This window comes from Kogia breviceps, chromosome 20 (assembly GCF_026419965.1).
Source record: "Kogia breviceps isolate mKogBre1 chromosome 20, mKogBre1 haplotype 1, whole genome shotgun sequence".
NCBI classification, from domain to species: domain Eukaryota; kingdom Metazoa; phylum Chordata; class Mammalia; order Artiodactyla; family Physeteridae; genus Kogia; species Kogia breviceps.
This window is the reverse complement of record NC_081329.1, coordinates 27,250,609-27,266,752: the sequence shown is the minus strand read 5'-3', so window position 1 is coordinate 27,266,752 and position 16,144 is coordinate 27,250,609. Positions and strand designations below refer to the sequence as shown.

At 45.7% G+C, this 16,144-nt stretch overlaps 3 protein-coding genes and 1 long non-coding RNA gene across 18 annotated transcripts in view; 2 read left to right on the top strand and 2 right to left on the bottom strand.

Annotated features, from left to right (window-relative positions):
* NSD3 (nuclear receptor binding SET domain protein 3) overlaps positions 1 to 2,202 on the top strand; it is a 104,769-nt gene extending 102,567 nt beyond the window's left edge. For all 8 annotated transcript variants that reach the window (XM_059049208.2, XM_059049207.2, XM_059049205.2 and 5 more), the window contains one exon: positions 169 to 2,202. In XM_059049208.2, the coding sequence (XP_058905191.1) occupies positions 169 to 410 (242 nt within the window). In that variant the 3' untranslated portion in view covers positions 411 to 2,202. The remainder of the gene's footprint in view (positions 1 to 168) is intronic.
* Positions 409 to 7,148, bottom strand: LOC136793330 (uncharacterized). Its single transcript, XR_010838505.1, has 6 exons — positions 6,760 to 7,148; positions 4,891 to 5,228; positions 4,662 to 4,753; positions 4,100 to 4,237; positions 3,795 to 4,005; positions 409 to 707 (listed from the first exon to the last, which is right to left on the bottom strand). It is a non-coding gene; the product is annotated as an uncharacterized lncRNA (long non-coding RNA).
* Positions 6,561 to 15,382, top strand: PLPP5 (phospholipid phosphatase 5). Of its 5 annotated transcripts, none has more exons than XR_010838504.1 (10): positions 6,561 to 6,640; positions 6,777 to 6,885; positions 7,325 to 7,415; positions 7,805 to 7,868; positions 8,344 to 8,468; positions 9,107 to 9,277; positions 10,218 to 10,360; positions 11,048 to 11,133; positions 12,454 to 13,012; positions 14,139 to 15,382. XR_010838504.1 is itself a non-coding variant. In XM_059049248.2 (8 exons), the coding sequence occupies exons 1-7, from the start codon at positions 6,582 to 6,584 to the stop codon at positions 10,327 to 10,329; spliced, it is 783 nt and encodes a 260-aa protein (XP_058905231.1). In that variant the 5' UTR covers positions 6,562 to 6,581; the 3' UTR covers positions 10,330 to 10,360; positions 11,048 to 11,725. The 5 variants fall into 5 exon arrangements, 1 of the variants encoding a protein (XP_058905231.1); XR_010838502.1 differs by having other exon boundaries at positions 6,562 to 6,640; positions 10,166 to 10,360; XR_010838501.1 differs by lacking the exon at positions 14,139 to 15,382 and having other exon boundaries at positions 6,562 to 6,640; positions 10,166 to 10,360; positions 12,454 to 13,312.
* Positions 11,651 to 16,144, bottom strand: part of DDHD2 (DDHD domain containing 2) — a 27,185-nt gene continuing 22,691 nt past the window's right edge. For 2 of the 4 annotated variants that reach the window (XM_067022578.1, XM_067022580.1), the window contains exons 17-18: positions 14,716 to 14,823; positions 11,651 to 14,271 (exon numbers count right to left, since the gene is read on the bottom strand). In XM_067022578.1, coding sequence (XP_066878679.1) covers positions 14,742 to 14,823 — 82 coding nt within the window. In that variant the 3' untranslated portion in view covers positions 11,651 to 14,271; positions 14,716 to 14,741. Of the gene's footprint in view, positions 14,824 to 16,144 lie in introns of all 4 variants that reach the window. The other 2 variants (XM_059049221.2, XM_067022579.1) reach the window with 1 other exon arrangement.

Here is a 16,144-nt window from a genome sequence, read left to right as displayed (position 1 = left end):
CTCGCAGCCACACTGACAGGTGCACCCAGACCTCTGTTGGCCGAGGTTTGGAGTTGTAGTCAACCGCGTTCAGTCCCCAGTCCGAGAGGAAGGTGGGAAGTGGGGTGTCTCGTGGGCGTTGGGGACAGGCACTCACTGGGCTCCTTCCCTTCTTCCCACCTGCACTAGGAAAGTGGGAGTGCCCATGGCATCAGTGCGATGAGTGCGGCGCCGCAGCTGTGTCCTTCTGTGAGTTCTGTCCACGGTCGTTTTGCAAAGATCATGAAAAGGGGGCTCTGGTGCCCTCCGCCCTGGAAGGCCGTCTCTGCTGCTCTGAACATGACCCTGTATCTCCCGTGTCACCCGAATACTGGAGCAAGATCAAATGTAAATTGGAATCACAAGATCACGGAGAAGAAGTCAAAGAATAAATGGGCAGTGATTTCCTTCTTTTTTTATTTAAACGAAGAAAGGAAAGGGAAAAAGTAGAGAATGCGTTAGTACAAGAAGAGACCACTGCAGTGCATACAGCCCTGGCCGTCAGCGCTGCCTTATTAAAGTGAAGATGGGGAACCAGGCCGTGCAGGCAGAAGCCGCTGGTGGGATCTGGTTTTTCAGTTTCGTTCGGTCAGTTTGGGGATTCTTTTGTGGAGGGTTAGATTCCCTTGGTCTTTTCTTGCCTTTATTGTGCTTCGATGCCTTTGCAGCTGGCAAAAGAGATGTCTTCGCTTTTAAAATAAGAACAAAGAGAAAAGAAAGTTTGTTAATGAGTTAAATTTAAAGTCTAGGATGTGTTCCTTGGGTGTAAAAATCAAAAGTAGCCATCATTCCTTTATTTATTTTCATTTTTTAAAATTTTGAGAAGTGTAGTTCAGATAGTCTAATCTGTGTGTGTGTGTGTGTGTGTGTGTGTGTGTGTGTGTGTGTGCGTGTGTGTGCGCGCGCGCGCGCGTGTGTGTTTTAAGTAGGAATTGCAGAAAGCCCTCTAGAAAAGGGTATGGTGGTCTTACGTACCTCTTTCCTGAGCAGTAGGGAGGCTGGCTTCGCTTTCCCTTCCAGACGCCTCTCGTAGTCTTAGAGAAGGGCTCTGTGGGAGTATTGAATCTGGCCTCTTGAAATCAAAAGGCCTCAGTGACTATTACCTCTGTGGTCTTAAACTAGGTGGGCTTTCTGATATAACTTTACCTAGAAAGGTATATAATGTGGTTGTTGGTTTTTTGTTCTGGAGAAAAAAAGAAATCGATGCCCTCACTGAGTTTGAAACGTTCTCCACTGATAATGGGTGTTTTTGATGAAGTGTGTCTCTGTGGATATGAATACAGAGTTAGAATGGTCTTTCCTGTTGTCTTGACACACTGGTAAAGGCAGCTAAAGGGAGTTGAAAGGCACAGACCAAAAGTTGGGTCAAATAAGCACCATTTTCTATCCAATTTAATGTACACCCTGGTCTGACTTGGAGAGAATTGTGGGCATTTTAATTTTCTGTCTCTGCTTTCCTCTCCCAAGCAAACATTCCCTTTGTGAGCTGACCACTCAGTCACGTGTCCTGGTGAAAAGTACACAAATGAATTTGAACTGTATTTGAATAGATCTTTTTGCTCAGTTCCTAAGTTGGGGGTGAAAGTGGTAGGGGACATCCCCAAGTTACATGTAAACAGTTACCCAGTACTTAAACTCACCCCCACTGAGGAAGGGGAAGCACTTGTCCTTCTACAGGGTAAATGAGAGCCACCAAACACACTTCATGGCAGGAAGCACTTAGGGAGAGCTCCACAGAAAGCAGTGATAGCTAGAATGGTTGGAGCTCATAGATGCAAGTGAACCGGAATATCTGCCCACAGAACTCACTTGCTTTTAATGCTTAGGAATATGTATATTCCAGGATTCCCTGTATGAATTAATTAGTCCTGTCAGACATTGTTGTAACACTGTACTAAGTAGAAGCCTAGGTTTAGCTTGAATGAACGTCAACTGCTCTGTGAATTTTGACTGCTAACAATTGCCGGTACCTGGTAGCATTTATTTTCCCTCAAGAAGTACCCAGTGACCTTATAAAGGCAGGGAAGATAGATGCTCCACAACACTCCTTCAGTTGTGCTGTGTGTTACTTTTTCTTATCAATTTAGAACTCTTCTCTGGAAAAAAGAAGAAAAAATCTGTTTTGTGCTTCTTTTTTTTTTCTTTGTATGTAAATGTGCAATTATACTGGATTTTTTTCTTGTTAAAAAAAAAAAAAAAAAAAAGAAAACAAACAAAAAACACTACAATTCCTTTACTTAAGCTCCTAAACTGCCATTTGCCTGATTCCAGCAAATAATTCTGAGGTAACTTATTGGGCCTCCAGTAATTCTGTTGATTAGATATGGTCCCAAAAGAGCGAGCAAGATAGAAAATGCTATATGTATTACCGACCAAATGCGACTGCTACACGTCACATGAATTACAGCTCACCAAAACACTACAGTTTGCTCTTGAGCAATTATATCGTTTGATGTCCTTTTAAAAAATAATTTAAGAAAATCTAGGTTTTATCATACTAAAACTTTATTTTATATATGTATATGATAAATGTTTGCTTTTTTAAACTTACTAACATGAAGGATTTCCTTTAATATCCGAAATGCACCTCGTGTTGAAACGGTATCCAACATGGAATCTTATCTCCTTGCTTTGTTTTGGACTTAGTGCTATTTAATATCTGGTAACTTTTATATGGTTAGCCAGGGTATATCCTGTATACTACAAATACCTTAGGTTTAAGTATTTTTATGCAGCTTCTTCGTCGTGTCACATTTTGTTTGTGTACCTGTAGCAGAGCTCCGCTGAGGTTTTTTAATTTGGGGGGGTGGGGGGTTGGCTAATCGCGTGGTTCTGCCATTTCAGAAATCAGGGCGGAAAACACCATCGCCGACCGCACCCACGGGGTCTTTGTCCACGAGTGTCCTTTAACGGTCCGGAGCGTGGTTTCAGTCCTGGCAGTGCCAGGGAGCTATCCCCACACCTCGTACTGTCGCCTAGTTTGTATATTTTAAAGGTGCAGGCTATAGAAGCAGAAAAAGAATAAGTTGTGCTTTATACGTGCATAGTATCCATGCAGGGTGCTTGTCTGTGCTTCACCAGTGAAATTTTGCAGAAGACATGTTGCTCACTGATAGCTGGAAGTTGTTATTTGTTAACTTTTAAATCTGTCTGTGGTCAGAGCATAAATGGTTGGTTTTTAGTTCTTGTCTGAAAATGAAATAACTTAAAGCAGCGTGGGATAATGGTGGCATTTTTTTTTTAACCTTATGTTGGTTCTTTGGTGGAAGAATCGAACGTCAGGTTTTTGATAATCAGCATAAATCTTCAGAAGTCGCATCTGTAAGAGCTAGAGGTGAAATCCTGGAGGCCTTCCAGGCCCTGCGCGGGAGGGGGTGTGAGGGGTCGGGAGCTGCCTGTCCTGTCACTGGCTGGGAAGGGAGGGGTGGATGTCCCTGCATTCCTGGCAGGCGGAAGCAGCTGGAGGAGGTGAGTCACTTCTTGAATATCTAATCAGGGCTGGAGTTAGGAGTGAGGTGGGTTTTATTTTCATTTTTCTTTTAACAAGTTCCCACCCTATCCTAATTCTCAGAAATGCTCTGGCCTGAGCTATAAAATAGGCTGACTTTTAGAATCATTGAAACTTGGAGATTTCTGTGTGTTCAAATCAGGAATACGTCTAAAAACTTAAGGGAAAAAAAAAAAAAAAGGCAGGAGGAAGGCTGCTCCCAGCTCCCAGCTGCCATTTCCCCAGAGTATTTGGAGGCACGCCTGTGCATAAACGCTGGGAAACTCACAACATCGAGATGCTCGAGGAAAGGACCCAGACAGGGCGGCTGTTGGACACCTTTCTTTCCTGACTCAGGAAGTAGAGCTTCCCTTCTGAGTAGCTCGCTGCATGGTGTGTTCCGGTCAGGGTCCCACGCAGATCTGCAGTTTGGAAACAGATGGGCCAGCTGTGTGGAGCGCAGTCTCTGGACTCCCGGGGGTTTGTTGCTCGTCTCTCATCTCATTTTAAAACAGAAAGCTCTTCTTTAGCATTCACCTTAAAGTCAAGGTACCGCCGCATGCCGTGTCCCACTAGGATAAGAGAACAAGTTACCGTGGCGTCTTGACAGCTTGGGAAGCTCACACTTGATGTCCTTCTACATTGGCAAGTTGCTTGTGCTGGGCAGTGCACGTTAGACTTGAATTACTTCTTAAAAGGCTGATGTGTCCAGCCCCCTCATTGTCCGAGCTGCTGCAGACATGAAGTGATCGTTTGGAACAACTTCCTTAGGCCTCGGGCCACCTAGAATTGGTCTCTGGTTATTTGTAAACAAACAGTAGAACTTGCTTCCCTTTCCAGATAGGCTCGGGAATAGATACAATTAGACAGCTTTGCCCTATATTGACAAATACGAAGAGTTGGGAATTTGTATATACTGAAATCTACCGACATTTATCCAGGGTGGGGTACAGGGAGAAAGGGGGTTACAGTAGGGTAAGGGGGGGGTGATAGTGTTTACCACAGGTACGAAGTAGCCACTTTAACATTGAGACCTCTGCCTCATTGAATTCAGGTTTTTTAAGTACTTGAAACTCCTCAGATTCTCCTTATTTTACAGTTATTTTTAAATTTATGAAGTAGAAGGCATTGTTTTGTATACTGTTTTGTCTCTTACCCTCTTGAACTTGGATTAAAGGCGAAGTTCTGCAGACGGAAGTGTCCACAGTAGTTTCTCAGATTCAGTGCACACATTCGGGGAAGAGACTCCTGCATGAAATACCAGCAGCATTTATACGAGTACTTCATATGTATGTTCTGTTATTTTGTCAACCCTATCCCCAAGCACCTCTTCTTTCCTTTTAACATATGCCTGCGTAGGGAAAATAACAAAAATTTGCACTTACGTTACACTCCTGAAATGCTGGGAGTAACCTGTGTGTTTCAAACCCATTTCCGTTCTTTTCAGTCCATTGCTTAAGTGACAAGTTCAGGTGCGTGTGGCACATGTGTACGAAGGAGGAAGAGAATTACCTGTCTTTCGGTGGCGTCCCAGAGTCATTAATGTGTAAGAAAAAGGGAAAAGATGAATAGTTACCAAAGTCATTTATTCAGTCCTTCGTTTTCTTATGTGACGTCACTGCACCTGCTAGTTGGCAAGAAAGCACCCTCGGGTTTCCCTTCCCCACCTGCCACAGACTTCTGATGTGTGTGAATGCCTCTCGGTCGGTATCCATCAGATGACCTAAATGAGGGATTCAAACGGTATTCTTGTCAGTTTAGAAGTGGACTGGATAAAATTTACTTTTACTTTGTTGTCACTAATATTGCTCTTTATCTCATTTGTGCTGTCACATGCCCTGTGTTAAAAGAAAATCATGTTGCCACTGATAACCAAGATGCTAAATGATGACTACAGCTGGTTCTTTTTATCTACAAGGGTGTGTGCATAATTGGAATTGATAGGAGACATTCATTTGTATCCACTTGTGATATTGCACAACAAAACACAGATACCTACAGATTCTGCTCTCATTTCCTCGTGATCTTCATCTATGATAATTACCTTTGTAGATTGGTTATTTCTGTACTTTGTTTATCTGTAATAAACTTTGTAGATCCTGTGAACTGTTATTTTTTGCCTAAATCCCTTGAGACTTGAGTCTTTAATAACAAAGCATCAATATTCACTAAGTCAATCTCTTGAGTTTCTGTGACTTGGCTAGAAGCTCTTGACACTAAAGATTAGTGGTCGTTTTCCCTGGGGGTATTCCACTAGGGCATTACTGTATAATGACTTGATGTTGCCACATAGACTTCAAGATATATGATATTTTGGGGATTTTGTTGATTGGCCTATGTTTTATTATTGCATAGTGTGAAACGTGTAAAGCTTGGTTAACCTGTATATAGATAGCTTATTGTTGACTAGTTACGCTGTATTAGCATTGCCTGTAATATTTAAGCTTCTTACTACTGTGTGTGCTGGTAGGAACATATAATTTTTGTACATTATATTTACTGAGATGCTGCCTTTCTTATTTTACAAATACTTTGGAATTCAAATGTGTTTTTTGCTTCCGTGAGGATTAATTTGGAAAGGTTTTTAATGACATTCCACTGATTTCAGATTTTGCTTGAGGTTGACTTCAATAAATTGTCCCGTATGTTGCAAATTAGGTATGTGGACTTGTTCATTGCCCGTAATTTCTTGCTACCACTCAGTGGGCAAGAGGCCATCCTGGGCGGGAGGGGACCAGCGAGGAGCCGAAAGACCCAGCGCGTCCACCAGGCCGGCGAGGCCCGCAAGGTCCTGCGGGAGCCCGACACGTCTTCCCGCAGCACGCGCTGTGCTTCAGGGGACTTGGGTCCGGAAACGAGGAGTCCGCGTGGTACCCGGAAGGGAAGGCCCAGGCCTCGGTAAGTCGGTAAGGTACGCAACGTCGGGCGCGCGGGCGGGAGACAGACAGCTGGGGCGACCCCTCACTAACGTCCGTCGCTGTCTCAGGCGCTGGGGCCCCTCTCGCCCCGCCCCCGGCCCCGCCCCGCGCCCCCCTCCCTCGGCGCCGCCACGTCATCCTTGAGCGCGCGCGCCGTGATGGGGAAGGAGGTGGCGGTGGAGGTGGGCCTGCGGCTCGCGCTGTTCGCGGCCTTCCTGTAAGTACTTGCGCTCGGGCTCCCGGTCCCCGGCCCCGCGCCCCAGCCCGGGGCCGGCAGGTCCTGCCGCCCGGCCGGGCTCCGCGCGCGCTTCCGGGAAGCCGCCGACGCGCCCGCACCTTTGTGTCCTCTTTAGGGTAACAGAGCTGCTCCCGCCCTTCCAGAGGCTCATCCAGCCCGAGGAGATGTGGCTCTACCGGAATCCGTACGTGGAAGCAGAGTATTTCGCCACCAAGCAGATGTTTGTGCGTGGAGAACCAGCCTTCCTTCTGACCGCACTTCTCACGGAGCCGAACGCTAGGGAGGGAGCGGGCAGGTCCCCCTGGCTCCGCCACGGAGCTAAAGACGAGCCTTCGCGTCGTAACGGTTAAGGGCCAGGTTGAGCGAGAAGTCCGTCCGCTTCGGCTCCAGGGACAGGGTCTGGGGGCGGCTGCTCAGGGCGGCCCGGGGCAACTGGTCGTTGAGAGGAGCAGTGACGGCGGCTCCCGCGGGAGCTCGGCGCCCAGCTAGCCGCAGGCGGACCCGGGACACCGCACTTGTGGGGGAGCCGGGACGTCTGATAGGCCAGTTCTGCTGTCACTTCACCCCTCTTGCTGTGGGAGCTCTTTTCGCAGCTAGCCGTGTGACGTTCTCGGGGAGGCCCTCTTTCCTCTCGCGTGCTGAGCTCTGCCGTTTCCGGCGCAGGTCGTCGCCTTGCTGGCCCCGCTGGCCCCGGTCCTCCTGGCCAGGTGTCTGAAGAAGGCGGACGCAGCGGACAGCCGGCAGGCCTGCCTGGGTAAGCGCGGCCTCCCCAGCGCCGGAGGCAGGAGGCGGGGGCCCCCACGGGTCTTGCGGGGCGGGGCGGGGGGCCCGAGCTCTGCGTCCTTCGGGTGACTGTGTCCCCCGGGTGCCCCGCCTGCTGCCTGTGAGACGTGCTCCACGTCCTGGGTGCACCTGCGTGCACCGGACTATTTGCAGCCCCGACGCGTCCTCAGTCCGGGAGCGCGTTCTCCCTGCGCCACGGCGGAGTGGCCAGCGGGGGGCCGGGATTATTCTCACGCTCCGCTCCGGCTGGAGCCCGAGCGCTCCTCTGTCCCCGGAGACCGCGGCTGCGCCTCACGAGACAGGGACCCGGCCGCTCCTCCCGGGCAGACGCCACCAACAGCCACTTCCGTTGCCTTCCAGCTGCCAGCCTGGCCCTGGCTCTGAATGGCGTCTTCACCAACACAGTCAAACTGATAGTGGGGAGGTGAGTGCCCAGCGCTGCCGCCCAGCCCCCCAGGAGGGCAGGTGCACGCAACTGCTGCCACATCCTCCGCGTAGCCTTTTCTCTCTATTCTCAGTCTGATCTTTCTCTTCTAACAAACACTTCCTCCCTTCCCTCTACCTCGGTCCCTCGGGTGACTCTTGGGCTCTCTTCTGCCCTGAAGAGCATTTCCCACTGACTCAGAGTCGGTGTCCTCCAGAGCACCCCCAGAAGCTGCAGCACGACTCACTCTTTGCCCTAAAAAGTAACCATGTGCCGCAGTGGCTTTTTTTCCTTCCTGATTTAAATATTGACCCTGGAAATAAGGTTTTTCTCTTAGTGGTGACTATCCAATCCGGTTTCACTGTTATGCCTGGGACACTACTTGACTGACAGTTAAGAAGGTATCTAACACGACCAAAAAATAATTTCTGGAGTTGTAAATGATCCACGTTCAGACCTTGCTTATTTCTTGCAGGCCACGCCCAGACTTCTTCTACCGTTGCTTCCCCGACGGGCAAGTCCATCATGACTTGACGTGCACAGGAGATGAGGACGTGGTGAATGAGGGCCGCAAGAGCTTCCCCAGCGGACATTCTTCCTGTATGAATACCACGTGGACTCTACAGCTATGCTTTTTTGGGGGATCACTGAATTTAACCTAGGAAGCTTGTGAGGATGGGAACATCTCACGCACTCTTGTTCTTGTATCTAGAAATCGGAGAGCCCCCTTCTTTAATAACAAGCTTGAACCTCGAATATTAAATATTCGAGGACAGAGGAAGTAGTTTACCTTCATGAAATTTGAACATTTTATTATTACTGTATTATTTGCCTAAATCCTGCAATCTTGTTCTAGTCATGAAAATATTAACTAACCTTTATTGAAGTTACTGTATGTCAGGTGCTTCAGAAAGCATTTTAGATTCGTGTCTCGTTTGATACCATAAAGAGCCCAATGAGATGGGTACTGTTGTTTTTATGATTCCCATTTATGCATCAGGAAACGAATGCATCAGGAAGTGAAGTCCCATTGCTAGGATTCCAAAACGATTCTCGGTAAACGTTACTCACTTTGGGAAATGGTCCTTCATTTTCCCTTTTGTTTCCTTCTCCCTCATAATTGACGATGTAGATCGATGATCTACACCAAAAGTTACCCAAAGGGATAAAAACATGTTCATACCTGCTAGCCTCTTTTTCTTTAAAAAACGTATTCTTAGAGGTTTTCCCTCTTCTAGTTGCATTTGCTGGTCTGGCCTTCGCGTCCTTCTACCTGGCAGGGAAGTTACACTGCTTCACACCGCGAGGCCGAGGGAAATCTTGGCGGTTCTGCTCCTGTCTGTCACCCCTACTCTTTGCAGCTGTGATTGCGCTGTCCCGCACCTGTGACTACAAGCATCACTGGCAAGGTAAGCAAGGCGTCCCGGCTATGGAACGCCTCCACCGTTCTCCCATCATTTCTCCCCAGCACTCGGCACACGAGACGCTCGCTCCCCGGGTGTCTGCTGAATGAACAGACAAGTGACCAGGGGATGGTCTGCGTTCTGTCCTGAGTATGCGTTTATCGCTACACGGAAAATGAAAAAGCACACTGTTATCTTTTAAACAGATTACCAAGGAGGAACATTCTGATTTTCCCATGACTTTGAGGCATCATAAGTTCAGAATGAACTCTATAAGAAATTTTTTACAACCAACCTCAAAACTCAATTTACTTACTGTCTTAAAAATCAAGTTCACTGTCATGAGGTTTTTGTTCAGAAACAAAAGTAAAATTCAAGAAAACATAAAATTGTAATTAAACCAAAGAAATTTAAGTTGAACGATAGAGTAAAATATCCAAATTACAGAATATTTGCACAGAAAGCCCACAGTTCAAAAAAAAAGCTGACAGTATTGCCCAGAGGAGCTTAGGAGCTCAGTTTTAAAGAATAAACTAAATTTTTGCCAAGGGAGGCAACTCCTGGAGAGTTCATTCCTTCCTCTAGAACCTTTAAATGGTGAGAAGGAGTTGCTGATAATAGCATTAAGTGAACCTTCATTATTCTTCTCAATTAAAAATATTCAATGCAGTGAACTCAGAAAAAGCCCTGTTATAACTACCCAACTAAAGATGTGTTTTGACTTGGTGTTTAGAGAACAACCTGACAATGACAGTCCTGCAGCTGTGCGATAAAATTACCAAACCCCCAAACCCATAAGCCTGCAATTGAGGGGTTTTGCAGGCTAAACAAGTAGAGGAGCCTGGAGGGCCAAGCTCCCTGCTGGGTGCCATGGCCCATCTCCTCTGCCTTCAGATGTCCTGGCTGGATCTGCCCTCGGCGTGACGTTCGCCTACGTCTGCTACAGGCAGTACTACCCTCCCCTGACGGACGCCCAGTGCCACAGACCGCTGCAGCGCAGCCCTGCTCTTCCCTCCGCGCAGGAGCAGCCTGGCCACCCTCGTCGTTTTGATGTTTAGACGCTGGAGCAGCTGCCTCCCTGGGAAACAGGTGAATCAGCCCCTCCTAACTAACTCACCACGCCCAGGACAAGAATTTCTGACCTTTTACCTCCTGGGAGGTACAGGCGAGGAGAGAAGGCCCCATGATCATGCAGGTTTGCCCTGGCTCACAGGGATTTATCGCGAGGAGTCAAGGTCCTTTTTCACTACTGTTCGACGCATTCCAGTAACGAGATCTTTCCAGGGTCTTTCCAGCTAATGAATGTGGCCCATCAGATTGGTATCCCAAGATCTACAGTGTTTCTACACTTAACTTCAGTACTGTTCTTGGACGATTCTGTCACAAAGAAGCTTCCACCTTAGCCCCACTTCACCCTAGCGGCCAGTGTTGATGGTCAGAACTTAACTGCCATTTCCCGTAGCTCAGAATCGTAAAATCTAGGGCATGAGCAATTAAATTATTTTACTTCTGTTTACTTTCTCTGGTGGCCATTCCACCACGCCTTAAATAGGAAAATCTCCAATTCTGGCTTATTTACCACTGTGCATATCTTATTCAAGTCCAGCTAAGTACTGCTGTCCATTTTGAATACTGTAAACATATACGATTTGATAATTTGTTGAATTACTGAGTAGACACAATAAAAAAGAAACTGGTCAGGAGCGTGGAATCAGTACTCACTGTCTCCACCTTACTTGTGTAACTGTGCTCACGAGCTGCTTTCCCTCCACTCAGGACTGAAGACCTGCCCAAGTGCACCAGCTGTGCCGAGCAGCCAAGGCAGGGCGGGGAAGTCAGAGACACGTCCGTCTGGAGGGCAGGTGAGTCTCCTCCCACCCCGCCCGCCCTCACGCTAGGGTATAACGGACTATGACGGGACATCGGCGGAACTGATGGTGTAGGACCTATGATGGCCTTTCTCTGTGATATGATTATATTTTGTTTTCTTTTTGTGATTATATTTTAAATATGACCTTGATTTGTGTATTTCTATAACATATTTTCAGTATATCCTTTTTCCTAACGGTGAACGTGGTTTTTTTGTGCTTAAAGTTCCGTTTGAGACCTGAAACATTTCCAGAGTTAGTTAGACACTAGATTCCCTATCTGACTCAAGTGATTCCACTATCTATAGCAGTGGCTGACGTCCATGATACCAGAGGAGCATCTCAATATTTACCTTATAATCGCCGCACTTTAAATCAACAGTCAAGGGGAAATAACCTGAATGTTAGTTCTTTGCCCCAAACTCTTTTTGAACGTGTTTTTGTAGGTACACAAGGGGGGGAGAGATGGTTATTGTATTGACTCTATGATGGGTGAGCCAGGTAAAAGTAGTCAGCTGGTCAGTATGGTTTTATTTCAGTATTTACTAAAGTTCTAAATATAATCACATAAAAAACATTTCAAAAAGTGCAAAATATCAGAAAGCTAGTCAGTGCTATTAATCTTTCCATGCAAACAATCTCTTTTGCTGAGATAAGCAATACCAGTTCTGCAGCTGGGAATATGTATAAAATGATACTCTACCATCATTTAAAAATAGGCTTGGTCAAGAGATTGCACACGATACAGCAGAAGTAGTGCAAATAACATACAACTGAACAAGGAACTCAAGTCAAGCTTATTACCCTGTGGAATATACATCCGTGATACCAGCACAGGGGGACAAACAGGATATAAAGCTCTTTTCCAGTCACCCGCCCCTCACCACCAGGAAGGAAACACTTCTTAGTAAAAACAGTGGTTTATCTAGCCATCCGGGTTGATCCTGTTCATCTTTGGTTACAGGGACTCACTCTTGCTGGTCCTTTGGTTTACTCTTAAATTTTAGTTATTCTGCTAATAGGAAGACCAAATTTAAATCTGAAAACAACAACTTGATGAAAGCTTCCCCTTTCATATGTACTGAATGCTGCTGAATTCTCAGTAACCCTTACTTCAGACTCAGAGTTTACGTAGTAAAGAAAATAAAGTATTTCATGTAGATGAGACTTCTTAGTGGCTTAGCATTAGTCTGTAAGCAGATGGACAAGGAAAGGCCAGGCTCTCACCTCTACCCCAACCTTATCTCTAGGGTGACAGTAATTAACCTTCCCTCTGCTGGCAAAGAGATGGCTTATGTGAATGTTAAATTCCAGGGCTTTGGATACCATGATACATTGACTTACAAGAAACCGATATAAAAAACGAAACACAGCTTGCCTGTCTACACCGCTCTGTCCACCAGGGCCTGTAGGAATCTGAGAGGGGTGTGAAGGACTGTCACAAAGAGAACTGCAAAGACAATCCCAAACTGAGACCTGTGAGAAGGAAAAGAGCTACAGCAGAGCGGTGAGCAAGGTGCCTCGGAAGCAGTTAGCCTCCACTCACCCGTCGCCTCCAAGGTGCCCCGACACGGACTGCAGCAGCTGCTCCCGGTCCCACAGACACGGGTCTCTCTTTCAGAATAAGGAGCGCTCCCCCCGGCCACATCTACCAGCACTGCCTGTGCCGGGAGCCCGTTCCATAGCGTCCTGCGCTACGGGCACCCACGGAGACAACGCTGTTTCTGTGCCTGAAGAGGACACTCTTCAGTACGCCCTTCCCCCAAGCAAGCAGCTGTGGCCGATGGCTCTCACAAATTCGATTTCACCATCAGTGTACCACTGAAACATTTTATTCATCACTCAGTAAGCGGTCAAAGCTGTGTAATTTCAGGTCTGTCAGATTTTATAACCCTCAACTTAAGAACTAACAACTAATTCAGACTTTGTCTAGAGTCTCCCAGTTTGAAGTATGATATGATATAAAAGGGCAGGTCTAGGGTATATAACATCTTTGCTTTATAAAGATGCACCTGATGTGAACTAAACTGTCCACTTTAGACTGTCCACCGAAAGCAGCTCAAACAGCTGTGGAAACAATGAACAGCATCAGTGATTCCTAGCAATAATAATAATAATTCCTAGCAATAAATCTGTCAGTCAGCTGTAGAGAGAGTAAACTATTTACAAATTTTAGTCTTTCTTCATAAAGTACATGTAGGAAATAAAAGCTGGCTCAAAAGAATCTGACGGCCACCAGTCTCCCGCATCCACTTAGACTTGGCCTTCAAATGCAGAGAGCACCCATGAGCGATGAGCAGACCCCAAAATGCCTTCTGAATCTCAGGAGTCCACTTATATTTTCTAAAGATAAGCAATCATTTCTTAGAAAAATTTATACCCAGCCCAAAACAAAAACTCAAAGAGACTTTACACCATCTCAAGCAATAAAGTGTGGTACCTAAGAGGAAAACAAATACCATATGCTAACACGTATTATGGAATCTAAGGGAAAAAAAAAAAGGTCATGAAGTACCTAGAGGTAAGACGGGAATAAGACAGACCTACTAAAGCATGGACTTGAGGACACGGGGAGGGGGAAGGGTAAGCTGGGACGAAGTGAGAGAGTGGCATGGACATATATACACTACCAAACGTAAAATAGATAGCTAGTGGGAAGCAGCCGCATAGCACAGGGAGATCAGCTTGGTGCTTTGTGACCACCTAGAGGGGTGGGATAGGGAGGGTGGGAGGGAGACGCAAGAGGGAGGAGATCTGGGGACATATGTATATGCATAACTGATTCACTTTGTTGTAAAGCAGAAACTAACACACCACTGTAAAGCAATTATACTCCAATTAAGATGTTTAAAAAAAAAAAGTGTGGTACCTAAATACCATCATCAAAGTATTAAAGTTGCAAACCACTCCCAGCTATGAAGAAAGAATGGCAAGTGTTTCTCTGAAGCCACTGGTAAAAAGTAATAGGGTCTTCCCTTTGCTTTTCCACTCACTTCCAGAGAGGAAGATTATCTTCCAAAGACCCCAGTGGTGAGTAAGTGACGCAACCTGCAGGAAATGACGCCGCTGAGGAGAGGAAAACTGCAGCAACATAGAGGCAGGGTTTCTGGGGAAGGATCCCTCAGTGTCCGTCTAAGGGAGAGACGTGAAGAGGTCATCACGCTGGAAGGCGACCAGAGAGAACGCCAGAGTCTGACACACAAACTTTCTAACTACACATCTAAAGGGCTGAGTAACGTAAATCCCAGGATGAGCTGTTTGTACTTAAAGCTGTAACTGTTGCCGTGGTAACTCTCAGATGGTCAACTATTAAGATTCTGAGTTTAGATCCTAAAAATGGCAAGTATTATTGGACCAACTCACTAACAAAACAAACATACACTAACCTTTCTCTAAGTGGCCTACTGTGCTTTTTTCCCATGAATTTTAACCAGAGTCCCTCTAAAAATAAGTAATAACCTGGATCTTGGTGATAGGCAACAAAACGTATATTTATAAAGAGCTGAGGCTCCACAGTTCCTCATCACGTGTTAATATGTAGGAACCATGCTGCATATGTGACATTTAAAAACTTACATTAAGCAGCCATAGGTGGTTCATTTTTACTGTAAAGGCTGATCAAGGAAGATACCCTGGGTTTGGTAGATTTCTTTGAGGACCAGCAATACTGTATCTTCAGACTCCCTGTAAAAAGAAAAAACTTATGTTGTAGAAAGAAGAAACTAACATTCGTACTAGATGCTTTACATATATCATCTCAATCTACACAACCACCTTACGAGTTCACTTTTTTACTGTTTAAAAAAAATCTGACTCAGAGGTGATGTAATTGGCAGTGGTTTGTAAGGTAACCTTATAACAAATAAGTCTAGCATTATGTCCTGTAATATACAAAAGCGAGTAAATGACCAAGCCCTCCCTCCCTTTCCACAGAACCCATTCTTGGAACAACATGGAAGAGTCGTCCAGTTCATCACCTTAATTTTTCAAATGTTATTCACCTTTTTCAAAAAGCCAATACAATCATATGAATAAAAATCAAAGATATAGGGGCTTCCCTGGTGGCGCACTGGGTTGAGAGCCCGCCTGCCGATGCAGGGGACGCGGGTTCGTGCCCCGGTCCGGGAGGATCCCACATGCCGCGGAGCGGCTGGGCCCGTGAGCCATGGCCACTGAGCCTGTGTGTCCGGAGCCTGTGCTCTGCAGCGGGAGAGGCCACAACAGTGAGAGGCCCGCGTACCGCAAAAAAAAAAAAAAAAAAAAAAAAAAAATCAAAGGTATAAAAGGATATAATAACGAAGTCTCCTTCTCACTGTTTCTTAACCACTCATCCCCACCTTCTGACAACTGACGTTATCAACTTCTCATGCATCTTCCAGATATTATTCAGTGTGTGTACAAGCAATTACTTATATCCAGTTTGTAAAGAAATTTGATTATAAAAATACAGCATTCGTGGATTGCCGTAAGGGTATATGGCTCAAACACTTTTCTAGATCTAAGGTTTGACACTTTTTGAGTCATGGATCTATTTGAGAATCTAATGAAACCTATGGATTACTCCCCAGAAAAGACACCATATACATATATACCCAAAATTATAAATAGAATTTCACTGGACTCATAGACTTTTTTCTATTCCCCACAAGCTCCATACACAGACGGCAGGTTAAGAAACTCCTTCCTCCTATACCAGTGAGGGGAGATTAGCTAAACCAGATATTTAAATGGTGTGATCCTGGCACATAAATACATGGATCAATAGAAAAGAACAGGAAGTCCAGAAATAGCCTTAAATCCTCATAGAAATTTAATACAATAAAGTTAGAACCTCAAATCTATTAACAGTGTTGCAACAACTGGATTAACTATCCTGCAAATGATTTGGATCAACCCACACCTTACTATTAGGATAAATTTGAACAGAATCAAAGATTTATATGTAAAGACGAAACCCTAAAATATCAGGATAAACTGTGGTAAGGAATTCTTTAGAGAGCAAGGA

Excerpts from the sequence above, each read along its gene's own strand:
- PLPP5 (XM_059049248.2), top strand. The coding sequence starts at position 6,582 with ATGGGGAAGGAGGTGGCGGTGGAGGTGGGCCTGCGGCTCGCGCTGTTC. Across the intron at positions 6,641-6,776 it reads GCGCTGTTCGCGGCCTTCCT|GGTAACAGAGCTGCTCCCGC; the intron begins GTAAGTACTTGC and ends TGTCCTCTTTAG. Across the intron at positions 7,416-7,804 it reads CAGCCGGCAGGCCTGCCTGG|CTGCCAGCCTGGCCCTGGCT; the intron begins GTAAGCGCGGCC and ends GTTGCCTTCCAG.